This window comes from Ascaphus truei, chromosome 5 (genome assembly GCF_040206685.1).
Source record: "Ascaphus truei isolate aAscTru1 chromosome 5, aAscTru1.hap1, whole genome shotgun sequence".
NCBI lineage: Eukaryota > Metazoa > Chordata > Amphibia > Anura > Ascaphidae > Ascaphus > Ascaphus truei.
In genome coordinates this window covers 114,258,688-114,286,048 of record NC_134487.1, presented here as the reverse complement: position 1 = coordinate 114,286,048, position 27,361 = coordinate 114,258,688, and the positions used below count along the sequence as shown (strand labels likewise).

Here is a 27,361-nt window from a genome sequence, read left to right as displayed (position 1 = left end):
TGTTTCAGACCCGCCGACAGGGGGGAGTGCAGGTACACTTGTCCTGAGCCCAGCATAAGGCCCTGCCCTGATGGTCAGAACCCAGAAATTAGATCCTCACAAAAGATGGGAAGGGCTGGAAAGAGCCTGCACACCCGCTTTACAGTTAGGGCTTGGGCGGGAGGAGGAAAAGAGAGGAGGGGGAAAGAGCAAGTGGGGGGGGGGGGTGAGATTGTGAGAAGCATGAGTGAAAGGGAGTATGAGTGAAAAAGGGGGGGTGTGATTGAGAGAGTGGGGGGAGTGTAAGAGGGGGATGAAGGAGAGGGGTGAAAGTGAGAGAGTGGGGACAGTGAGAAAGGGGGAGAGTGATAAAGAGAAGGGGAGAGTGAGAGAGAATGGAGGGGGAAGAGTGAGAGAGGAGGGAATGTGTGAGGAAAGAATAGCGGGGGAGTGTGGGAGAGAGTGGTGCACTCACAGAGCTGCCTACAGGGGGAGAGCAGACACATCCCCCCCACTCAACACCCCAAGGCCCTGGTGGAGACTCTACTCCTGGGCCCTGAGAAAGCTGTCGACTGCCATGTTCTGTGTTAGGTAGAAAAAAGGTAGGTATGGCGGTTCACAGCCCTCCGTGTGGATAAATCAAAGCGCAATCAAAAATTAAAAATTTACTTTATTGTGCACTAGACATAAACAAAATGCCCCAAGAAAACTCTGACGCATTTCGTCTTGTAACTAGGACTTTGTCAAAGTCCTAGTTACAGGACGAAAACGCGTAAGAGTTTTCTTGTGGCATTTTGTTTATGTCTAGGGCACAATAAAGTTAATTTTTACTTTTTGATTGCACTTTGATTTACCCACACGGACGGCTGTGAACTGCCATACCTACCTTTTTCTACCTGACTTCCTGAGGCTGGAGCACGCCAACACTGCACCTGGATCAAGTCTTTGGAACACAGCGTTTGATGGGCGGCATCGACGTGTCAAGTCTGTGAGAACTGCGCCTTCAGGGGCTTACGGGATGTGCTTAGAATGCCAGGATTAGTGGCGGAGTACTAAGTATTTACGGGTCTTTTGCTTTGACCCTGGCTCCTTACCACGTCTTAGCCCCCTTCCTGAGGCTGATATCATATTGCACACAGTGAGCCCTCCTTATATGCTAATTATTAAGTGGATTTGATCTGTGGCAGGACTGATACAAATATATTTCATTGTTGCAGTGCCTTTGCTTGTCATTTTGGAGCACCGGTTTTTGGAGTTTATTCTCCATTTTATACATGTTCTGTGTTATATTCTGTGTTATTAGCAGACTGTGAGAAGTTAGAAAATCCAGTCTTCAAATGTCCAGTTCCTCAATTTAAGTTGAGAACAAGAAGGCAACAACTAAATTGGTGGGATATTGAAAACAACTTGTTGGAAGTAAAGTAATGGTTCATCAGCCTTTGAATACTTTCAAACAAGCAGTATCCCATTTAGGGGCAGATCCAGAAAGCTCTGTTAAATCAGGGCAAATAACGTGATGTTACCTAAATAGGAAGAGGAGTGGAACGGAGTGTAGAGAGCAGGTCTAGCAGTGAACTATCTTAGATGCTGGATAGCTCCACTCTCACATCATACTTTAGAGCTCTACTGCTCACACCTGTAGCTAATCGTACTTGTGGACACTCTCCTGGCTTCCATTAAAAGACAATCTCTTCCAGGTGTGAGCAGTAGATCTCTAAAGTATGCTCTGACAGGGGGGCTATCAAGAATAAAAAAATCTGAGATACTCTAGTTCAATGCTAGAGCTACTACCCTGAATAGCAGAGGGATCATGTTGGGACTGACACTAGTACCCCCCTTTATCACAAGGGGTGTTAGGCTGGTCAGTGTAGGTCTTATAGAAATCTTTTAGGTGTGAGCCATGTAAATATACTTTGAATATTTCATTAGTATATCTTCCAGGTATCTAAGGTGTGCTCCTTTTTGAACACAGGTGTTTCTCCATCTGTTATTTGGAGGGACGTGGGAGGATATACTGTATAGTGCTTTAAACTCTACTAAAATAGCTCTCCCCCTCCCAAGACAAAAACAGTGTCTATGGTGAACTAATGCTATCTTTAGACATGACGTAAATATTGTCAGATTAAATACCTGAATGGCCTTTAGTGGATATTAGATGTTCGGTGGAATACCTCTTTTACATATCATTAGCACTAACAGCTGTAAAAAAAAATAACCATATGTTACTTAAGGAGTAGCACTGGGTTAACGTTATTTCCTTTAGTGCATAGGCATGAAAATTAACCTAACATTAATTTAGGTTACATTAGGCTAAATAGGCTAACAAAGCTTTGTGTATCTGCCTCTTAGTAGTTTGAAAACAATATCTTGGCACCGATCTGCATCATCATAAACACAGTCTCCCAGACAAGTAGCATGAATAAATATAGCACAACTAGTACTGGTCAAACCTACTCAGTACATCCTATCAGTATTCAGCAATCACATGTTTCAGAACCAAAATATAAAAAGGTATATTTGAAACTCAAATAACTCTACAGTATGTTAATGGCCAGTGAATATTGGTCAATATTTCTACATTTTTATAAGTGCCAAAAGTCCAATATTTCCCAGCGTCAAAAACTTTGGCAAAAAACATCTACATTCATGAATCCCTACGACAAAAAGAGCGAATGTGCTACTACACTCCTCTCATTCTCATAGGACCTTAAGAATCACTCTCCACATCATGAACAATCGCTAACGGGTAAAACTGCAAACGCCACAAATGTATAAAATTTGTGGAACTGTTAACGCGAAAATCTTAACTATTGCGGAAGATGTTTTTATTAAGTGAACTACAAGAGATTTGCACACTCTCATTTGAATATTTTCTGTCTGAGAGCTAAGCATTCAGGCAGTTTTTTCTGATATGATGTTGCTATTTACACATACAGTAATGGGGTTTATGTGTCAAGTCAACTTTGATACAAAAGTGGGGCAAATTGTGTTTATTTTTGAGTTGCACCTCTTAGCATCAATGTACTGTATGTAGGAATTTGTTTCAGTTTTTGCACCATCTGTATTGGCTTGTTATTTGGGGGTGTCAAAATCAGGAGTTACATGATGTAAAGATTACAATGCGCTGTATCAAATTGTTCTGCACTGTGCATTATTTTCTCTCCTTTTCATGTGGTCTGAGGTGGCGTTTACTTTATTAAACTTATTACAGATTAACAGTTTCCCAAAGTTAGTGTGAACTGAAATATCATACAGTATTTACACTACAGATTTCTAGGTTCTTATAGTAAATTTGTGTGATTATTCTAACATTGTGTTTTCATACTGTATTCGTAGGCTTTTCTAGACCGTAAACAGACATGAGCATTAATTGTACAGTATGCCTCATGACACCAGATTCACAATGTAAATCAATGAGACTGTACCAATGAATATACAAAAATAAACCCTTCTTAATGTAGTGTACTGCACAACAACTCCCCCCACATTATTATATGTGCTCTAGAGGGGTGAAGTAAACACAAGAAACAGTCAAGTTTTTTTAATGAGGTTTTATACCATGTATTTTTTATAACTCTATGCCCAGGACATACTTGAAAATGAGAGGTAACTCTCAATGTATTACTTCCCCGTAAAACATTTTTATAAATAAAAAAAATGAATAAATAAATATAGATTGACTGTCAATGGGACCGGACTACTTCCAACAACCACAAAACAAAGAAAATATTTGCATCTGTGAGGTTGCACCAGTGTCATACAGTATGTATGAATCTTGCTAATCTTACATTTGGAGCAGATCTTATGTGCAGCGATTAATACCATTTTAAATCTGGCAGATTTCTTTGACACAGAGGGGAAAGCTGTACAATCTTTGATACATCTCATTGTAATATTGCACTGACTCTCTCCACCCCTAACTCGACTCCCCACAATGCTCATGGTGCAAGTAGAACAATTTGCAGCAAAAAATGGAGCAAAGCACCTTGACAAATTGATGCAGTCAAATAAACATGCTAATTAAACACTAGACCATGTTACAGTATATGCTTTAAATCCAATCTCCCGGGGGGTGGGTCTCCCTAATCCTTGATTAAAGAGATACGTAATTATCTTCACTTTAGCATTTTACAACCAATTAGTGACACCACTTTTATCAGATAATCCCTAAGGGGTCTCATATTGTGAAAAAGGATGTCAAAAAAACCTTTTCTTGTGTGTATTCTATATGGTCACTTATTCTTTCATCATGGAGATATTATTGCTTCATATACAACTCAGATGTTGAAGCTAGCCACTGCTCAATCACAAACCATTACAGCTCTTCAGCTACAGTACACATTGGATTTAAGAAATACACCACGTTACTACATTTCAGAGTACTGTAAAGGTATCCTGTTCAATCTGTAATTTTTGTTTTTTCAAATATAACAATGTGGCCCATACAGTATATACTATAAGATATCACTGGAAAAAAACATTTGGCCCATTCTCTAATTCACTAGAGAGCGAGAGTGCCTCTATAAATGAAATATCGTCTGCCTATTAAGCCATTAAGGATACCATTATAGAAACAATAAGGAAGTCTGTAGTGGAATCTACAAACATCCCAGTTAACAGCACACTAAAAAGTAAAAGTCTTCAAACCGCCCCAAGGATTTCAGTATACTACCGTATGTGATAAGGCAAAAAAAATAAATCTTATTTTTTAAATAACAATTGTACCCAGTATCATACAAGCCCAGGCTCATTGTTCGTAAACATCTCAACAAGTGAGACATTGCTAAATTGTTCAGAATAGCATTGAATTGGAAATGTATAAGTGGTGCGTACGACTTGCTGTCGTTAATTTCCAATCTAACATAATATTTTGTACATTTAACATTACCAAAATATTTGCTTTCCAGATCATGATTAAGTGTATATGCTGTAGAAGAGAATGAAACAGATGTATATTAGACATTAAAACAAACTGCAAATACATACGCACGTACTGTACATGTGCCATTATATATGCGTACAAGACATATATAATGGCAGCCACAACCAGATGAATTCACCACCCCACTTGTTGCTTAGTTCAGCATATATTTATTACCCTTCCACCGAGGGTGCTGAAACAGGAAGTGACACAACATTTCGGGGACCACGCTTCCCTTCCTACATGTCACAGTTGCATATATTATATATAATGTGTGAAATTTAGGATTTATGCATTAACTTAATGTGATTTACTGTATAATACAAATTAAGATTACTGAAGCTGATCCAGGAACATACTCTCAATGAAAGGGTTATTGACTGCATGGGTGAGAGTGAAAACATGAGCCACAGATATGTCTGAGAGAAAAATAAACAAAACATACAAATATAGTTTATTGATCTTTTTATTTATACGTTTTACTGTATAGGTCTTCACAATAACTAAAAAATAGGATGTCTCTTTGGATAAAAGAGAAGCAAAGAAAGGAAAATCATTTAGGCATCTAGTTGAAAACATGTCACTTATCTTTGAATATTTGAAGCTGGGCATACTAATATACATATTTACAGTACCAGTAGACTGTATAAATATACATGTTGTACACGATGTAACCACAATAAATATGAATCAACAAGTTTGTTAGGCACGCGACAGAGAAAAATACAAAATCGGCAATATTTTTTTCATTTTCAACAGGACATGATCTGATTTGATCAGACCACATCACCTTGCAGCTAAAGAGCATATACTTTACACAAAATATACAGCTTTATGTTATACATCCATAGCAAAAAAAAAAAACATATGTGCACCCCACACCTTTTAAGTGCTATCCTTTTGTTCTAGCTACTAATTATCTATACGCTAATACATACTGTAAAAAAAAAAAATTAGCACGTTCATTTCTTTTACGCAGATAAAAACCAAAATAATTATCAGTGCTAATAAAATAAGTAAAGCCTATTAACATTATATATTGTACAGTACAGCCAAGTACAATTGCACACATAGAAAATGAAACATATTTAGGAGATTGTAAAATAACAATATTTTGAAGAAAGATTTAACTCATTGGCCCAGATCCAGAAGAGGCTAAGCGTCAACACTCCTTTACCCTATTAATATGAATGTGCATAAAGAGTGCTAAGGCTTAGTGCCCTTCTGTGGGTCATGGCCACTGTAGGATGAGAAAGGAATAACTCTGGGAATAGAAATATATAAAGAATGTACTTAATTGGCGAACTAAGACATTTTAAATTTGTTCATAAGATCACTCCAAAAAATACAAGAAATGTATGTCGATATATCATAGTGACACTGGATTTAAAATTAATATCTGCATTAAATATATCAAACCACACATTCTTGCATCTGTGTTTGGTTATGGGCGGGATTCATTTAATTTAATTCAATATCTTTTGTTGGGATAATGCTTAAAGTACAGATGTAGCAGATGTTATTGCACGCAGTTATGTGAGGCGTTGCGTTAACGATTAATGCCGTGTTAACTTGTGTATCAATCAAAATAATAGTACTGCATGTATTATCTCCTTAATACATGCGTGTTAACATGTTGTTTCATGCGTTATTCTTTGTTAATGGGTGCAATAACGCCTGCTACATCTGTACATACAGATGTATCCTGATTAACTGTTCTCCCTGCCGGGGGAAGCACTGCTGGGAAATCTCCACAAGGACATTTCCCAGCAGTGGGAAATGTCTCTATGGGTGGGTGGGGTTACATTCGGAAAAACAGAGCCCCTGCAGGCGTGCGGCTTTGCTTTTTATGCTGTGACTCCACGGACAGTTAGTCTAGCTACATCAGTATATTCTGTAGGGCTAATTTGATAAGTTACGGTAACATTAATAGTAAAGCTGTACTCAATAAAGAAAGTAACGTTAAATTATGTTAACATCATGTTAAAAGCCTAGCATTATAAATTGTATATAAATATATATATATATATATATATATATATATATATATATAAATTATAACTAAAATGGACGCTAAAGAAAATGACATGCAAATTATATGCAAATGAATTGCTAAAAAGCTCTATTAATGTTTCCTCCAAGAAATAACGGTATGTTCAGTCATGACTAAACCTGACTTTATTCCCATCCAGACCAAAAAAATAGCCGAAGAATTAGCAAAAGTCTTATTTCAGTGTGTGGCTGGGTGTAAAACCAGGGTTAGGTATTACAGAATAAGTATAATTACCCTCTCCTCTCTTTCGAAAGCCCTATTAGATTCTATTGCTGGGAGTAAATCAAGACCTAACTTTATTTGCCCTGATCTTACAGAGTTTAGTGTGATTGGGTCAAAATGTGTTGTGTACATTAATAAGTTTTCTGGGGAAATGTGTGCCGGAAAGTCCATATACAATGCAAACAGATTGAAATGCAATACACTCCACATCCTCCAAAAGTGCAGTGGATAATTTGGTCAAATAAACCATACAATTTTAACAATCTTGTTATCCCTTGTAACTCTATTTCTGATTTACAAAGCTCTCTACAATACTGCCCATCCTTACATCTCAGCACGCATCCCCAAATATATCCCTAAATGCCCCTATGTTCTGCCCATTACATCTGCTTTCCTCCTGTCTTATTACCTCCTCTCACTCCTGACTACAAGACTTCTCCCGTGCTGCCAATCTCTCCCTGGAATTCTCTACCACACCACCAGACTCTACCCCAGATTTTAGACATTTAAAAACTCCCTGAAATCTCACCTTTTCAAGGAAGCCTACCTAGCATCCATCAACCCTATTGGGACCAGCTGTTTGGCTGGACCAAACTCCATACTAACACCCCCTAACATCTATAGCCCCAAACCATGGGATCAGCTGTGCGTCTGGACCACACTCTACCCTGAGGCATGCTGCATCCCGCAATGTGCAGCAACTTTACCATCTGTTTCAACATTGCCCTTTATTCCTTCTAGAGTGTAAGATCTCACAAGTAGGGCCCTCATTACCTTTTGTATCTGTTTGTATTTGTTTTTCATTATTTGGTATATAATTTTTTTATGTAATTTACATAACTCGCATTACAAATTAACAATAATAATAATCACGTGCTCCTAGCAATAGTACATTCTTTAAAAAGTTATTTGTGCAAAATTAATTAAATAGTGCACTGAAATGTGATGGTATAATCTTGGGATTTATTCAAATCTAGCAAATTATGTGCACAATAATACTGTATTACAGAAATTAAATCTGCTTTCCAAATACACTAAAGTAACTCTAGAGTCACAAAGAACATTGACCTTTTTTGATCATCTGCCAGATGAGCATAAGCTCATAAATGGTTAAAGGTTACAGGTTGATATTTGACCATTTAGTGACCCTGCCACATACTTACTACTGTATTAGGTTAGTAAACTAATGTCTATTAATCAGGGCTATTTGGGCCTCAATAACCATCATCATCAGAAGTCTATTAATCAGGGCTATTTGGGCCTCAATAACCATCATCATCAGAAAGTTAACTAAAAGTCAAGTCTAAAACTACAACGGTATTTTACAAGACTGTAGTGTGTTTCTAAATAGTAACATTTGTTGTTGTTGAATCAAGTGTGGCTCAGTTAGATCCCTATCATCTTGTTCGGAAAAGATCCTACTAAATACAATAGTGCCTGAAAAACACATCATTATTATTATTACAACATTAGGGAATTACTGGGTTCTGTATGCATCCGATCAATATGATAAGATATAGGCAGTTTACACAAATAATATCAAAGCAATATTTTCTTGGTGAATTTCACCTTCTGTGTACATATTTCTATTGTCTTTTTTCCCCATAAAAATAACACACCTTTAGGCTTCTATACAATCATCATTTTGTATAAAAATTGACTAAGAAGATGTACATTTTGTGTTATTGGGTGATATTCTACCAATTAGATGAAGGTTCTGTGCGTCATATTATAGAAGAAATAGAGATTATCTTCAATCAACTTTTTAAGATGACATCCATCTGATAACACCTAATGCTGCATTAACCGAGAAACAAATAAAACTCCTATGGCTTAAACTGAATATACAGTATGGTACAGTATGATATAGACATCATGTCACTTATTTAATTTTCACTGTATTACATTGATTTATCGTAAACCACCAGTAAGTAACTTAGTGGGTAATTGTATTTATATTGTTTCAAATCATTAAAAAATAATGTATTTGTTAGAATATTTATATAACAAGAGAAATGTCTCTGAATTATTTACCATCATATGTTAGGACAAAATTAGGCACAGAGAGGTAAGACACATACAGTACTTAATGTCCTAGAAAGTGCTAGTGGCAAAAGCCATATCCAGAATACAAGAGTCTCAGAGCTACTGCCAAGAAACCAGAAGATGAACTCACAATATACCTCTCTGTCAAACATGATGTGTTCTCAGTCTTGATAACATAAAAACAACTGTCATTGTTTTGAAGGATTAAAGCCAACCTCTTCATTTAGGAAGAGATAATGTAGAGTGCCATATACAAAATAGTTATGTTTTTGTTATCTTAGCTACAAGTCTGATTCAGGCATGTCTGGCATATCTGCCATTAGGTACCCAATGCCATAACGTCCATTGGGAGCAGTATCCACTTTTAGAGATGGTGATCCACTCTGCTTTCGGTAAATGTTATTCCCGATGTTTGGAGATGGCATTTCACTTTCAATCTTCTCATGAATTAGACTGGCATCATCTTCTTCTGGATTCGATATTTCTTTGATAATACGTCCTCTCTTATAGGTCACGGATGCCAGACTGCCAGAGCTATCATCAATGAGGTTGCAGAAACGAACAATGAAAACTAATGGTACAGGCAATACTGCAAGTACCATTAGTGCTATGCAGATAGCTTGCCCCCAAGGTGGATAACTAAGACGTTCTTCACTGGCCTAAAGGAATCAAAAGTAAAAAAGATCACAAAGTGACATATCTTAGAATTAACATACTGTCAACTGTAACTGCAGACTGAAATGCAATGTAATTTCACCAAGCTACAGGGAGTTCATTTTGACTTCTTTTTATTTTTAAACAGTTGCACACACTGGAGTGCCTGTATAAACTTTATTTTTACTGTTACACTATTTTTAATTGTACACATTTTTATCAAAGATGTTCAGTATAGTGTTAAATGTAATTAAATAAACACAACAAATACTGCGAGATGTAAACATTTGGTTTATGATGCTCTTTAAAGCAGAAATCAACAAAGACAAAATAAATAATTTCTTACTTTTCATTTTTTCAAAAGCATGATTTTTTGCTGAGTTTTCACATGTTCATTACTGTATTTTGCTAGTATTAGCTGTTGCTACAACAACCTCTGTCTTAATGTTTGCAAGTAGCAGCAATTTTATTCTCCCTGGGAGGTAACATTTTCAGTAACTGATGCCTACAGAATTAAACACATAATTTAGCATTGGTGGGATTGCTAAAAACTACAGCAAAAGGACTTTGTAGTAGTGAAATGAAAGGATAAGTTTATTTGTTATGGTGCTTAGAATAGTTTTCTGCTTTAAATCATTCCAATAATGGGTGATGAATTATCATGAAATAATATCATATTTCTTATGCAAATGTGCATCATGTTTTATCTTTATAACCCTACATTATTTTTGTACATACGGAAGTGATCTAAAGTAAAGGCTTTTACAGATCTGAAATCTAATTTATAATAACATTCCATTAGACAAAATATCGAAAGATACCAGAGAAAATATCCAATTTCTTTGTGTCAAAGGGAGGCTGGCATAAGAGGAAGGATGTTCGAGGAACATAATATAATATATTTTTTGTTATATACTCAAATATAAGCTTCCTAATATTAACGCCATAAAAAGATGCATTTTTAAAAAAAAATCTACATTTGCAACATTACTCACCTTTTCTGCAATCCATGCATAGTAACCAGGTGGACTGAATCCCATCTGGACAATACTTGCTATAAGTAAGACCGTTAACACGATAGGAGAGATGTATTTCCACATGTAGTAATAGTATTTGTATGGTGTAAATCCAAGCATGTCCTTTAAATCATCCATGAATCTAAAAATAAATTAGTAGGTAATCTATTATATACTGTAGATACAAAGTATTTAATTCACTCACAAGGCCAAAATAATATTCTGCATGGTATGTCAGTATAGCCCCATGAAGTTTAAGCCATATGAAAGCAGAGTATGGTAACAGTTGCTAGTAGGCTGACGTTAAATGATCTCATTCCACCAATGCCTCATGGGTGGTGGGGTTTGGAAAGCATATCATATACAATATTCCTTACAATACTTACTTGTCTATGCCATAAACCCAGGCAATGGTAACATTCTCTAAAATGACCACAATGAGAAGGGGCAATGTAGCGGAATAGTCATCAAACATAGTAACATAGTAATTTCCTGACCGCTGTACAAAGAGTAGGCCGATGCAGAATGCAATAAGGCAACATCCAACTGGAAAAACATGAGAAGACATAAAAAATATTAAACATAAACAATTATAACAGCATATATGCATATTAATATGTGTATACATAGATAAGAAATCATATATTTTTGAATGCATCTAGGTGGGGTTATTAACAGTCTCCTGGCTGTAAATCTGTTGCAATAAGCAGTGTAAAATCAGCACCAGATTTATCCAAGAAGAAAATTTACAGTATTTGAAAACAATGGAGAGTTTTCTTTTTGACAACTCTAATGCTATTTTTAAACCTCAATGCACATTTAATATTTCTACTTTTGCAGTATCCCAATAGAATCAAGTTCTTACAGTCCAAACATTTTGTGATAAAATACAGAAATAAATTATTTAAAAACTCAATTACAAAGGCAGCACTTCCCTATAAAAGCAAGCCGGATAAAGAAGATAGTACTCTAGCTCCATCAGTAAATGCTGCCACATTTGCAATAAACAATAGATACGCACGCCCTAATTCCCTTTAGTGAATACCTCAGTGTATTTGGAATACATATCACAAAAATGTATAATGCAAACATAATTGAAAGTACACATCATTTCACTATTCTAACAATAGTATTGCATGCACATGAGCTGATGTAAGCATGAGCAAGTAGGCCATAAGGTGTCCAGCCTCAGAAGGAGGTTTTATGACATAGCACCGTTTAGTTAATCTGGCCCTATAATACTTTTCAAACTTAGGGGGAGATTCACCAGGCACCAATACAGGGTATTGCATCCTGATCTGGCGTTAACTGTCATTCAAGTCATCGGCACATAGTGAATACCGGCCTAAGGGTTCTCCTGGAGAACAATCACCCTCTATCTTTCCTCCTGGAGCCCCTAAGTTCCACAGATATATCACGTATACTTTCCAAGCATACAGAACCTGGAAGCTCCCCTTTAAAGAGATCTGTCAAGGTTACCACCTTCAAATGACGTTAAAAAAATAACATTTGGGGCACTGCTTTTTTTATTCTTTTTAAAATAAAAACCTATAGGGCCACTGAGGTCCGTTGCTAAAACATTAGTAAAACGTTACGACAAACCAAAAAGATTGCATTTTTTAAAAAAAACATCAGGAAGATAACAAAGATATTTGGCCATATTTACTAAGCAACCTTGTACCGTAAGACACCTTCCGGCGCCAGAATCAACATTACAATCCATCGAAGTCAATGGCTCTAAGGTGTCATGCAGCAGGGGAGCTGAAGAATGCTTTGTAAATATGGCCCTATATCTTTGTCAGATTCTAACAGATGTTTTAAAAAATATAAAAGTTAATACTGGCCAACATTTTTATTTAGCATACTGTATGTTGTTTTGTCCATTATACTGTACGGTCAATAAGATAACATTGTATCATCTCAATTTAGGAAAATAATTCATTATAACATACCTGGTTCTTTGAAGATATGTTTACAGTGTGGTCTTTCACTTGTAAACAGTGAAGAATTGAAATGCTAAATTGCAATAAATAAACTTAAAGCAAAAATTTGTAACCCCCTTTCTTTCATTAAACTAAATCTGATAAGGATGTCCACCAATTTCTGACCATATTGTGGAACATATACAGTATGATGACCTTTTTATTAATAAACATTAAGAAATATATATTCAATGAAAACAAAAATGTAACAAACATTTGAATTCTTGATGTGCAGCTTTATGAAGTTGAGTTGTTGCAATGCGTATAGGGTCATATTTTCTATAAGACACCTTAAAGATTATTAATTTCAATGGGCCATATATTAGCTAAGCAGTGCTATTCTATAAGACACATTCTGGAGCTGAAATACACCTTATGTGTCAAGTGAATTGGTCAAAGGATGTCTTCAGTCACCAGAAGGTGTCCTATGGAATAACATTGCCCGTGGTGTCTTTTGGTGCCAGAAGGACAGCATTATAGGACATAGCACAGCTTAGTAAATGTTGGCCATAATGCTGACGGACTTACCAGTAAGAGGTTCTTTCCGCACTTTAAATGTATCAACAATGGGCGTAGTAATTCCTTCAATCGTTCCAAACATACTACCGAGGCCCAAATTTACTAGCATGAGGAAAAACATCACTGACCAAAAAGGAGAAGCAGGGAAATGTGTCATAGCTTCAGTAAAAGCAATGAAGGCCAAACCAGTTCCTTGGACAGACTGCAATATAAAGAAAGGACATTTGTAAAAACTAAAAACAAGTTCACAAATATTCTGCTCTCAGTAGTAATTAAAATTAAATACATGTCTTCAGCGAATGACTTTAGATGTTACCTTCACAATAATGTCTTAAAAAATTGTTAAAAAATGATAATACACACATTGTTTATTAAAGGTACGTCACTGAATTAAGTCTTATTATAAGCTAAAGCTGTTACAATTCCAGGCAGTATTGAAATCTCTGCTCTCTTATCCATTCAGTAATGACATGGAATTTTTGGTACCCTGCCAAGTCTTTTAGCCAATCAGGTTTGAGTTCTCATACACACAGTGATAGTAGCTCTCAGATAGGGGAATGTGATTGGACAGGAGGCACTGACTCCACCTCACCCTGCCTGCAGAGAGCTCCGCACAGGAGAGTGAGGAGAAAGGTTTGTGTGTCTGCTGTGTGTGTTTTCTTGGTCTAAATCAGTGTTTGTCAGCGAGGGTTATAATTAATAGTGCTGCTAGTTTTACATAGCACTTTACAGAGATAATTTGCAGACACAGTCCCTGCTCTGTAGAGTTTACATTCTATGTTTGTTGGTGCCTGAGGCACTTGGAGATAAAGCGACTTGCCCAAGGTCACAAGGAGCCGGGTTCCCTGCTTCAAACTCAGGGCCAGTCAGTGTCGTTCCTCACTGAGACACTCCTTCTCCTTTGGGATGATGATGATGGGGGGGAAGATGAGTTGATAATGGGGGGGGGAATGAGATGATGAGGGGGGGACTATTATGATGATGATGGGGGGAGATGAGATGATGATGGGAGTGGGAAATGATGATGATGATGTTGAGGGGGAGATGAGATGATGATGATGATGATGATGGGAATGGGACATGAGATGATGATGGTGATGACGATGAGGTAAGATGTAGCCTGCAATTGGCGTTATAGTAGTCAGACAGTTGCTGCTACTGTTTGTGTAAAGTTTTACTTAATATTAAATTTAAAACATTAAAAATAACATTGGAAATAGTTGTTTCAATTTTATTTACTGTCGCGGCCGAGTTTATTTAAACATTTATCTCGGCCGCGACAGTAACCGGGCGCGCGCCGGGGTGTCCCGTGCGCGCGCCGAAGCCTCGGAGGAGCAGTCCTCCGATCGGGGCTTCCCCTTCCCCTCTCCGGGTCCGCCGGGTCCCCCGGAACCCCCCACCGCCGTCCCCTACATCGCGGCACACCAGGGCTCCCTCGGGGAGCCCTGGGCATGCACGCAGAGGGCGCAGGCAGCCGATGAAGCGTGACCGCGCATCGGTGACGCGCGGCACGCCGAGGGGATTTGGCTAGAAAGCCGGGAAATCTCCCGGCTTGCGGAACTAGCCGTGTTTAAATAAAGTGTGTCGCCTCTGTATAGTGCGTTTTTAGATCAGTATTTCTCGCCATTGGCCTATATGAGTGCAGGTATATTATTTATATATGTCATTTTTTTCTAAATTTCAATCGAAGTATGCACCAATTTGAGCCATTTCATAATTCTATTTGGTTAAAAACAAATTCTGGAGAGGGCACACTCTCCACAGACCTCAGCCCACCGACTTTTCTCGAGCGCTTCGTACCTTTCACTATTGTGACCAGTATTTTTGGATAAGACACCTGGCAACCCTAGCTGCAGAGTGTGTTTTGTTGGTGTTTGTGTGTGTCTGCAGTGTGTGGTTTTACAGAGGGTCTGCAGTGTGTGTTTGTGAGTGTAGAGGGGGGCTGCTGGTGTGTGTTGTGGCTGTAGAGGTGGCCAGCAGTCTGTTTTGTTGGGGTGTGTGTGTTTGTGTGTATGCAATGTGTGTTTTGTGGGTGTAGAGTGGGGCTGCTGGTGTGTGTTGTGGGTTCAGAGGGGGGCGGAAGTCTGTTTTGTTGGTGTGTGTTTTGTGGGTGTAGAGGGGGGTTACAGAGTGTGTATTTTGTTGGTGTAGAGGGTGGAGGAGGGATGCAGAGTGTGTTTTGTGGGTGTTAAGCGGGGGGGCTGCACAGTGTGTGTGTGTATATAGAGGAGGGCTGTGTGTACAGTATGTACAATTTCATTTTAATAAACACGTGCAGTAAAAGCATAAGAATCTAGATGATCATACTGATAAAAATGAATACTGTATGACTACAAAAATGTCTATCTTTTTTATGAAAATTGAAAATAAAATAATAATAAGCCTACATTTAACCTATAATAGTAACAACCCCCCCAGAACAGAGAATTACTGGCCAATAATGCCCTGGCTGGGTTAAACTCTTCCAGCCAGGGCATTATTGGCTGGTAATGCCCTGTTCTTCAGGGATTATTACTTAAATATAGTATGTGCTAAAGATTAGCAATTTAGTAAATTGCGGCTTTCGTGCACTTGAGATAAATTTCACTTTAGAAATGACAGTATATAAATTAAAGAAATTACTTGCGATCACTTTCAAAAATAAAGTAAAATATATACCGTTTTGGGGAAAATTAACAAGAATTTGCTTTTATTACATAAACTACCATTGACATAAAAGGGTACAAATGTGGTAACTTACGCCTCCACATTGCCTTTTATCCTAATTTATTTCATAACCCATTGTACAGAGTTGCAGAATATGAGAGAGTATTGTAAGTAATGATAATAATAATGAAACAGGTCCCCCTTCCGTCATGATTGACAGCGTTGTAGCCCCGATCATGTATTCTGCATGTGGGGGGTTTCTTATCCAAATGCTTGATTCTGAACTTCTTTCTATTACTTTGCATTTGCCACACTCTTGACTATTTATTCCTCCGGAAAAAAGTATATGGGGTGGATGGCCCCAATCAACCAGTGCTACAGAGCTTTGTATAAACCCACAATAATTGGAGAATGAATATTTCTGACTGCATTTAAACCGGATCACTTGGTGTGATGATGCATGCTTGAGGCTATATGCATAAACCCCCTAGATGGCACAAGGTATGGCAGAGATGTGCGGAGTTGTAAGTGGGGAGTCTTTGAACCCCCCCCCCTTGACCTCTGCAGTCTCCCTGAACTAGATAAACCTATATGCCTGGGGTAGCTCTCTTTAAGCAGCACTTGTACTCACATGTGGTATAGATGCCGGTTCTGTGTGCTCCATGGCTGATGTAGTAAGCAGAAGGAGTGTACCTGTTCCGGTTGAGGAGAGGCAATTCAGCGGGCACCACGAGGCAGGGAAAAAACGTTGCGGAAGCTGGACTGTGCTGTATAACATTTCCTTTATTAAAGCATAGTTAAAAAGAGGGGGGAAAAAGCATACCCCTGCACCTCTAACGCGTTTCACCCAGAAATGGGCTTTTTCAAAAAAGCCCATTTCTGGGTGAAACGCGTTAGAGGTGCAGGAGTATGCTTTTTCCCCCCTCTTTTTAACTATGCTTTAATAAAGGAAATGTTATACAGCACAGTCCAGCTTCCGCAACGTTTTTTCCCTGCCCCGTGGTGCCCGCTGAATTGCCTCTCCTCAACCGGAACAGGTACACTCCTTCTATTTATTCCTCCAGTTTATCTAGTGACAGAGTATTAGGGAAGGTAATTTTTCATGTTAACGCTTTGGGTGTCCCAAAACGTAACCACTATGTCATGGGGTCTGGCACTCCAGGGGACCCATGACGTAGTGGCTATGTCATGCCTGTATTGTGTTTGTTTTCTAGGGGGAATCAACAGTGAAATGGAAGAGGACTCCTCATTTCTCCTTCTCGCATGTGATTGCTCTGAAGAGAGAATGTGGTGTGGTTATTTCCCAGTTATTTACAGGGTTCCGTGAACATGGTTGTTTTCAATTAAGATTTGAAGATGGGTCGTGAGGTACAGTAGCAAGAGAAACAGTTAGTGGAAGAAAAGTGTCACAAACTCACATGTAAGTGAAATAAGGAAAGCCATCAGAAAAAAAAGGTTGACACAAATAAGAGTGAAGAGATTAGAGACGGCATGTAGTAAAGTACGGGCACGAGTGGTAGGACATGAAAAGAGCAAGGAGATCTCGCAATGAAAAGGCGTGCTTTCCAATTTCTTATGGCATTACAAAGAATTCCATGGCACAACACATATGACTAACCTTGTCAAGCTCATCTGATATCTGGCAAGCAGACAGTTTCAGACTGTCGAATTCTTCTTCTTTAACCTCCTTGATAATATTATATACCAATTGATAATCCTTTGCTGTGATGCTTGAGAAATTGACATGATGTGGGATAATGTCCCAGCTAAGATTGCCTACTTCCAAAAGTTTTACAATCTTCCCGGTGTTCCTGCAATAGAGAATATGAACCATGAATGATTTATTTTTGTCATTTGTTAAATGACATGTTTAAAAAATAGAAAGTATAAATTCCTACTGAGTGATGCAGTGCTCATTCATGATATTTGCCTTGAATCCTAACACAGCAAACACCACCAATGTCGCTAGAACCGAGGTGAAAAAGTTGATTAACGACACCAGAACAGCATCGAAGTGACAGTTGTTATCTCGCTTGTTGTAGCTTGAAAAGGCAATGACTCCTCCAAATCCTAATCCCAATGCAAAGAACACCTGAGTAGCAGCTTCTCTCCAGACCTTGGGTTCAAGCATTATTTCAAGCTATGAAATAAGGAAAAGAATATAACACAATTTAGTTGATAAATTATTAATTCCTAATATAATTGTGACAAGCTTAAAATGGAGTCTGCATGCATATATAAATATATATGTATATATATATTGCATATGCAGGTAGGCAAGACGAATAGAAATGTTTGTTAAGGACGTTTAGGAATTTGCTTTAGCCTGTCTCTTACCCCACTATACTACAGGGAAAGCCGCATACAGTATACAGCCATACTATTCCCCCTCACAACAAATACAGGCTCCAAATGTGTGTGTACTGTATTTGTGTATGTATATGTATATATATATATATATATCTATATATATATATATAGATATATATATATATATATATATATATATCTATATATATATATATAGATATATATATATATATAGATATAGATAGATCGATATCCCCAAAACTGGAACAACCTACCAGAGACTCTCACATCCACCACCAGTTTAAGTTCTTTCAAATCTAAGGCTGTCTCACATTTTAATCTGGTCTGTAACTGTTTCATACGCCCATAATATATATATTTTCTTTAACTGTGCATGCAATGTCTTGTATATCATTTATACCCTGTTCATTTATGTAACTGTATTTGTAACCATGTATTATTTGTCTTAACTCTGTGCCCAGGACATATTTGAAAACGAGAGGTAACTCTCAATGTATAACTTCCTGGTAAAATATTTTATAAATAAATAAATTATATATATATATATATATATATATATATATATATAGGGAGAGAGAGAGTGAACGAGAGAGATGTAGAGGTATCTGTAACGTGTTAGCCGAGCTTAATAATAAAAAAACGTGTAACACCGCCGAAAGAAGAGATCAGAGTACCTCAAAAGCTCACACAAATAAAAGCATTTCGTTAGCTACAGAATGGTATATTGTCTATTCGTTTTTGATTATATACATACTTTAAATATTTAAACAGACAATCCGCAACTTCTCTAATCATGAAGGTGTGGCATGGCGGGGGAGGCTATTTAAGGGGGGCAGCAGGCACTTATGCCCATAAGCATAAAGGAAGAATATAGTAACCCTCTGACTCTCCCATGTAATGTTATGGGAGCTAAGATGATCATTTTTCACAGTTGTATTATCAGGAGATGCAAGGAAAATGCTCAGTAATAAGTAAGGGTCTCAAGGTGCAGTGGACCCATAGGTGATCCCTCGTTATATATTAGGGGCGAGTCTGCTAAGGAGACTGGGCATGCACGAGTGATTCTAGACATCAGACAAGGAGGACGGCTAATGTGCAGGTACGAGCAGTGATGAGATGGATAAGGACTCAATACATGAGAGCCTCCTAGTGGGAACATGGGAAACTTCTGTATGTATTTATGAATAAAGCATTCTGTATCTATTTATGAAAAAAAGCCATTTTACCCCAATATTAGTGTGATGATGTTTATGAACGGAAGGGCTTATTGAGACTCCACTGGTCATGGTATCCATTTTTTAAGTGGTTGGAAGCCCATGATTGTGTGCAATAGAATAAATGGAATGAAAATAATCACTTTGCAGTCATCATCTAGTCATATTATGCAATTGAATGTAGACAAAATAAATTACAAATGTGGCAAACAATAAAGGCATATATATATATATATATATATATTGCATTCTAGCCACAGAACGGTATTGTCTATTTGTTTTTGATTACATTCAGTTCTAATGTATCCAAAATTGTTGCCCAATATGCTTTGTTTAAATTGGCCCGAGGCAAGGCAACGTTATTTTTGTTTTTTGCCAGTTTTAATTGCACCGAATCACAGATAGCATCACTGCTGCGTTCATTTAACCCTTTAGGCACGTTCACATATTTCAAAATGTTTCGAACGCAAGACAATAAGAAATATTATGCATTTACTATAGGTACAGTACCTGCTAAAATCTAATTTACCTTGAAGGGGTTAGCAGGTTTGAATCATTTTTTTTTAATCAAAAGATGCAACTAAATAACTGTTATAAGACGTGCAGTAGAATCAAAATGTTAAATTTCACTAATAAATTGCAAGCCAATTTGGAAATTAGCACAGGGTTTTTGTATTTGTTTTCCAACTTTACAGTACATTGCTTTTACCTCAATATGCAATTTGCAATGAGTAACAAAACATTTCCCAAATACTGTAAATACTGGACATATTACCTTCAAATATTTTAGGTGATGCAATATCCTGTATACTAAAATGTTTTGTATTGTATTCAAAATTAGATATAAGTGCTACTTAATCTGTGATGCATTAAATTGGCTGCTGATCACAGCTACAGTATTGTTCTGCAAGAAAAAATGAGAGGAACACAATGAAACTTGCTTACATAAACTGTACTCACAGCTACTAAATACTTGCCTTTGGAGTGAACATATGTCGAATACCATCAATTGATCCATTTAAAAGCAAAGCTCGCACAAGAAAGCAAGTAAGGACCACATATGGGAAGAGTGAACTGAAGTACATTACCTGCAGAGAATAAGAAAATTAAATTCAGTATATATTAGTATTATTTTGCAATTTTTCCATTTGATTCCATAAATTAAAACAGTAATCCCACCCCTCCTCCCCTCCCCTCAATTTCATTTTACAGGCTGGGATCCAGATAGTGCATGGGGAAGAACCACACTATTTTCACTAATTTGATGTCGCAACAGGTTTTGAAGTCCCTACTGGTTCGTGCAACATGTTGTATGCAATGGTAGGTCAAAGACATCTGTAACCTTACCGGTAAGTATATCGTAAAGCTAGGGACACCAGAGCTGAAAGAGCAGGGTTCAGAATTCCCAACATTGAGGGTTTTTGTCCCCCAAATACGATACCTAGCTAAACGCTTTGCAAAGGGCTAATAATGTTGTCAAATCAGTATTCGGTTTTGCAAACTTTCAGATAAATATTGAAACACGGTATGTGCGCCCTATTTATACTCTACGCATTACACGACGCTAGCGATTTTAGAACATATTATCCGCGAATGTAGAGATTTTAGAGAATTTCACAAATTAGCATAACAAACAAAATTGCAGTGCACATTGACCTAACACACAGCCAATCGCTTGCAAGCTCGGAACCAGATGCTGATTTTTCGTGACTAAAAAAAGGGCATTTTGCATGGTTCACGATCACATGCAAACATTTTGCACATCTCTCCTGTATAAAACCCTCTGGCTCCCATGCTGTAAAAAAAAAAGGGGGGGGGGAGGGGGGTGTAAATAAACTGTAATGGGGATTTGCTGCTTTAATGCCAATAATATACAATAATTCCATCCAAATACTGAGGCAAATATTTATAAATGTAGATAAGTACAAAATTACCTTAGTACCACTTGCAAACAATTTAAGACAATCCATTGTAGGGATAATTTTATCAGCCATCCTGATACTCTATGTCCATGTTTCTCACTCCAGTCTCAAACCACTTTTTCGGATTACCAACCAATCACATATTTACATACAGTATAAGGTATGGTGTGTTTACCTTCTATGTAATTATGCATGTGGTTACTTTACTTTAAATGTGCTTTGGATGCGATTCCCTGAGTAGAGGATTGAGAAACAATTGTCTTTGTTACATAAGGTTGATAAATGATGTACCCTTAGAGCAGAACTCATATGGAGCTCTGGTGGGCTATCAATTCAAAATTGAATAGATCAAATTAGAAAAAAGCAATGAGGCCTGAGGATGCACAGATAATTTCATAAGGACAGGCTGTTCACAAACATCACAGAAATATTAGCAGCATTCAGCCACGTGAGATTTTAAAGATACTGTGACCTTTCATTTGGCAGGGCAGTTGAATTACACATTTACAAATGCATTAATCTCTGAAAACAGCTACCGGGTGGGAAATTACCTTCAGCTTCAGGAAACTACTGTACTTTGCTTATGTAGTAAAGACAACGCTTTTACAAATTGAGCAGCTCGAATAACTAGGGCTCAGGATAACGCCTTAAAATGTATTTGTGTGAGTACTGAGCGATACACATAAGGCTTTTCTAGTAGCAGTTGAGATGAAGATTAATAACGTTCGGCTCAGAAAGACTGATTACAATTGGAGAAAAAAATTATGCACAGATAAAGAACAAGTTCTTCGAAAACGGCAAATGGTACTCTAAAAAAATCTACACATTTTGGACAACTCCATATAATAATAATAAAATAATAGCATGTTCTTGTATAGCGCTGCTAATTGTACGCAGCGCTTTACAGAGACAGTTAGCAGGCACAAGTCCCTGCCCCGTAGAGCTTACAATCTATGTCCATAGACAAATTAGTCCAACTGCGTAAACTGTGGCATACAATGGGAAAGCAGCAATAGAATGGGAACGTTTGCACAGTTTGCAATGAAAGAGGAGTTATAGTAAAATGGAAAATACATTTAAATACATGAAATTATTTTCTTACATATTTCCCCCCCAAAATTTTAATCTCAAACCAATAAAACTGTAGAAGAATTGAAGACCTTTCAACACAGTGCAAAATCAAAACAATTAATTTAAGACTCACATGCATGCTTTTTTGTTTTAAATCTACTGTAGTTACTGACAACAGTCCACAGGATAATCGCTTATAATTATCTATGTGCGGACACATTGATCTGGCAGATATCTCTACCTGCCTGCATGGTAATATATTAAGCAGTGTGCTCATTTATAAAGCTAATGAATGTGGTAAAGCAAATAGCTTATTTAAAGCACAGATGGTATATACAGTACTCACTTTGCCTGAAGACTGGATACCTTTGATCATCGCAAGACAGACTAAAATCCAGGCAGCAAATAAGCAAACTGTCATTTTCCAATTAAGCCCACCACTCTCTGAGATGGAGTTAGAAATATTCAGGGCTTCTCTGTACCAGTAGTAGGTAGTTGCTGAGCTTTTCTCACATTCAGGTTCCACAACTGAAATACATGAATATTATTGTTAAAGAATATTGCAGCCTGTCAGTGCGTAAGCTTGGGGTGGGAGGTGAGAAAGGGATATGCAGCGGCAAATGTATGGCTACAAAAGTAGTATGCACACAATTCACAAGGCTATGGAAATAACTAGATCAATTTTACAATCAAAGATTAAAGAGGGCACCATTGTGCTTGTGTATTTGTATGAGGCTAATCTGAAGGTGTTCCAGCAATATTATAGGCATTTAAGTTGCCTATATAAGCGTAAATGTGACCCCTAGATCATATACACATTTGAAGGTTTATTGACGAATAATATATTAAATACAGTTCTTCCATTGATTACATAGCAAACCTCATACTGTTAAATCAACCACAACCTTTCTGAGTCTCTCGTCCCTTCATCAGGCTGCCTTTATAATGGATGCCTTAGGCTTTATAAACGTAATTTTCCACGTCAGGTACAGTAGCGTCAGGCACACACATACTACAGTAAACAAAGAAGGCTTCTTTGTTTATTACTGTATATGTGAGGTCACTTTCTCAGTAGCACTCCAGTTGGCACAATTAAATATAAAATACTGGGGTACTGGGTTTTGAGCTTGCTACGTTTGTGTACAGTATGTCTAGACACACATATAGTAACGTGATGACATCATTATAGAAACAAAAGCCGATTTTGCAAAAAAAAAAAAAGATATATATACTGTACAGGTACTATACTCCATCAATGATAGTCGTAGTAATATTCAAACTCATAAAAAAACTGCATATAAAGAAAAATAATTTTGCAGGCACAATGAATCCCTGCCATGGAGAGTTTACAATCTAATTTTCGAGGCACAGGGCAATAAAGTGACTTGCCAAAGGTCACCATTAACTGGAACTAGAATTTTAAGCAGGCTCCCGTCTTGTGCAAAATCAAAACAATGCCATTGTCAGTCTCATTGTTTTCAGAGTCAGTGACTTTACTCACTGAGCCAATCATTAGTCCATACAGTTCGGCTGATGGTGCAGCTCAGCACAGTAAAAGCTAAATTCTTCATGGGCAAGCTACCCAGCTATCTGAACAAGCTCCTCACCCCTACCACTTGCAGCACTTATCACCTGAGATCAGACTCCAAAAGACTGTTCATGGTCCCAAGGCTCAACAAAGTATCCGGACGTTCCTCCTTCTCCTACCGTGCACCCCAAAACTGGAACAACCTACCAGAGACTCTCACATCCACCACCAGTTTAATTTCTTTCAAATCTAAGGCTGTCTCACATTTTAATCTGGTCTGTAAATGTTTCATACGCCCATAATATATATTTTCTTTAACTGTGCACGCAATGTCTTGTATATAATGTATACCCTGTTTATTTATGTAACTGTATTTGTAACCATGTATTATTTGTTTTACTCTGTGCCCAGGACATACTTGAAAACGAGAGGTAACTCTCAATGTATTACTTCCTGGTAAAATATTTTATAAATAAATAAATACATGCTTGATCACTTCTTCCTTTATATTTTTCTTAGTTATCTGTATTAAATCTTGTTTTTTTTCTAATAATAGATAATGGAAAAAACGTATTCAATATTTTATTCTTCATTCAGCATCCAAACAAGTTTGCGATCTTGTGATTTTTCTTTTTCTATTTCTGAGCTCACACACTGATTTGTTATGTACTACCTATTGTACCTATAATAGTTCTACTTTAAGAAAATAAAAAATAGTATTTTATTTATGTGATAGTTTTTCTTAAAAAAATTAAATACATTTCCTTTTCAATTTAAGTGTAACCGCCTTTCCCTATGCCTATGGGAAGCCACAGGCGATTACGTGTGCTGCTAATACTTGCACGCTCACAGGAGTCCTGAGACTCCCCTTCTGGGAGCCTGGGGTGAGCTCTCTCTCTCTCAGTGCGGCACCTTCACCTATGAGGATCCCAGCGTAGGCGGGATTTGATCAATAATACTATCACACCAAGGTATCATATACTGTAATTTGTATTTACTATACACAGTGCAATGCAACAATAACACACACAAATGATAACACACGCACCCTGGCATAGCTAGCACCAAATAACCCTGAGGTGCCAGTGCACCTGTATACACGTGTCCAACAACAGTACCTTCTCCAGCTATATGTCCCAGGGAAGCGCTACCCTCCCTTGGCCTGATGGTGCATGTTGGGTACCTTCCTGGGTACTCCAGTACCCACGGTGCAGCTTGCGGACGTGTGCTGAGCAGGTCCCAAGCAGCAGGGCCTCCAACAGCAATTCCCCTCTCACCTAAGGTCCCAGTCCTCCTCATAGTGTGAGCTCCAGCCGAAGTGTCTCACACAAAATGTCCCTGAACTTGGAGTCTTTTCCCAGGCCGCAGACCACCACGTGGACGTCCATCCACTGATGCATTATGGCTGCTACAGATATAAGGAGGATCCCTATCTGGGGCCTTCCCTATAATACTCCACTATGTGGGGATCGGGGCCTAACTGGGGTCTTGGGGCTTACTGGCTCCCTGGACGCATCCGTCCTCTCTGCCAGCTCCTGCAAGACTGCCCTCTTGTTTCCTGCCCCACTGAGGATATCAGGAGTCTCTTTTATGGCAGCTCTCGCCTGATTAGCTGAGACAGCTCATGTGACCCAACTGAGGCTTCTGGGAATTGTAGTCCAGAAATGCCCAAGATGGCCACCGCCACTGTCCCCAATCAGCTCTGCACAAAGAATAAACCATCTGAGCAGTTCCCTGCACCAGAAGCAAGGTAGGGGACTCTGCTACATCCTCCCCCTGGTGTAGAATTCAACGCCCCCACTTGAGAACAGCAATACCACAATGTTTATAAAATACAAATCCGTGCATAACCTTTTTATATAATGAAAACACAGTATAATATATACATACTTAAATGGCATTCAACACTTCAGTCAGAATCCCCATAAAGGAGGCTACCTTGCACCGAGAAGACTGCTGAGATTCATAGTGGGGTCGTGAATCGTAAGCCACCCTTCGTGGTAGGAGAGGCTACCATCGGTTTGAGACCCTGACCCTCTCATAGAGTGAATGTCATTAAAACCCTTTGGGGCGAAGACAGGACTTTTGGGTCCAGAGACCGACTTGTTGAGGCCATTGGAGTGGGCACCTGACTGACAGGGCCATTATCCAATTCTTCTTCTGGTGCGGCCCACCAGTCTCCGTGGGTATTTGAAGAAGTACCTTCCATTGGATCCTGGTTTTTTTTCACTGAAACTTCTGGAATCCCACTGGAATCTTCTTGTTCAGTGGGTGATAGTATGGGTGAGGGATCAGGTTCACTTCCTCTCACTTGAGGGATTGGTAACAAATGATTCAGATGCCAGGCTTTCATCTGCCCCTCTGAATCTTTGATGAGATAGACAGGGAGGCCAGGCATCTGTGACTCCACCTCGAAGGGAGCCTCTCGCCATCTGACAGCTAACTTGTGCTTCCCCGGTATTCCCAGGTTCCGTAGAAAAACCGTGTCTCCAGGCTGAAGCTCCCGATACCGCACTTTACAATCGTATCTTCGCTTGTTGTTCTGGTTTAATTTGGCAGTGGCTTCTTCCGCCAAGCAATATGCCCTCTGGAGGCTGTCTTTCAGCTACTGTACATACTTGTAGTGTGTCATGGTTGGTACCCTCTTGATAGACGCCCTTAGCCAGATATCCACTGGTAGCCTGGCCTCTCGATCGAACATCAGGAAATCGGGTGAAAACCCTGTAGACTCGTGCCTTGTGCAATTATAGGCATACACCATATGCTCCATGTGCTTGCTCCATCTGGTCTTCTCATAGTCCTTCAGAGTGCCCAGCATATCCAGTAGAGTTCGGGTGAACCTTTCCGGAAGGTCATCTCCTTCAGGGTGGTAGGGAGTTGTACGAGACTTTTCGATATTGATCAGCTTTCTCTCGATGTCCCTCCCTTGATCGGCGTGCATCCAATTAGCTAACCCGTAATGTATTAAGTACTATTCCCACAGTATTTTGGCTACAGTGAGAGCTTTTTAGTCCTTGATAGGGAACGCTTGAGCTTATCGGGTGTAATGATCTGTTACTATGAGAACGTTCCCGATACCCTTAGAGTCGGCCTTGATGCAGAGAAAATCCATACAAACCAGGTCCATGGGACCAGAGCTCTTTAGGTGGCCCATGGGGGCTGCGCATGCAGGCAGAGTTTTCAGCTGTATGCACCGCAGACACCTCTGGGAATGATGCTCAACAGATTCCCGCATCTTGGGCCAGAAGAAATGATCT

At 38.5% G+C, this 27,361-nt stretch overlaps 1 protein-coding gene across 1 annotated transcript in view; it reads right to left on the bottom strand.

Annotated features, from left to right (window-relative positions):
• Window positions 1-5,387: 5,387 nt before the first annotated feature.
• The window catches only part of SLC6A15 (solute carrier family 6 member 15), a 55,184-nt gene continuing 33,210 nt past the window's right edge, over window positions 5,388-27,361 (bottom strand). The window contains exons 5-12 of the mRNA XM_075600491.1: window positions 22,923-23,104; window positions 20,561-20,671; window positions 17,937-18,178; window positions 17,657-17,849; window positions 13,402-13,594; window positions 11,278-11,437; window positions 10,871-11,033; window positions 5,388-9,880 (exon numbers count right to left, since the gene is read on the bottom strand). Of these exons, the coding sequence (XP_075456606.1) occupies window positions 9,503-9,880; window positions 10,871-11,033; window positions 11,278-11,437; window positions 13,402-13,594; window positions 17,657-17,849; window positions 17,937-18,178; window positions 20,561-20,671; window positions 22,923-23,104 (1,622 nt within the window). The 3' untranslated portion in view covers window positions 5,388-9,502. The remainder of the gene's footprint in view (window positions 9,881-10,870; window positions 11,034-11,277; window positions 11,438-13,401; window positions 13,595-17,656; window positions 17,850-17,936; window positions 18,179-20,560; window positions 20,672-22,922; window positions 23,105-27,361) is intronic.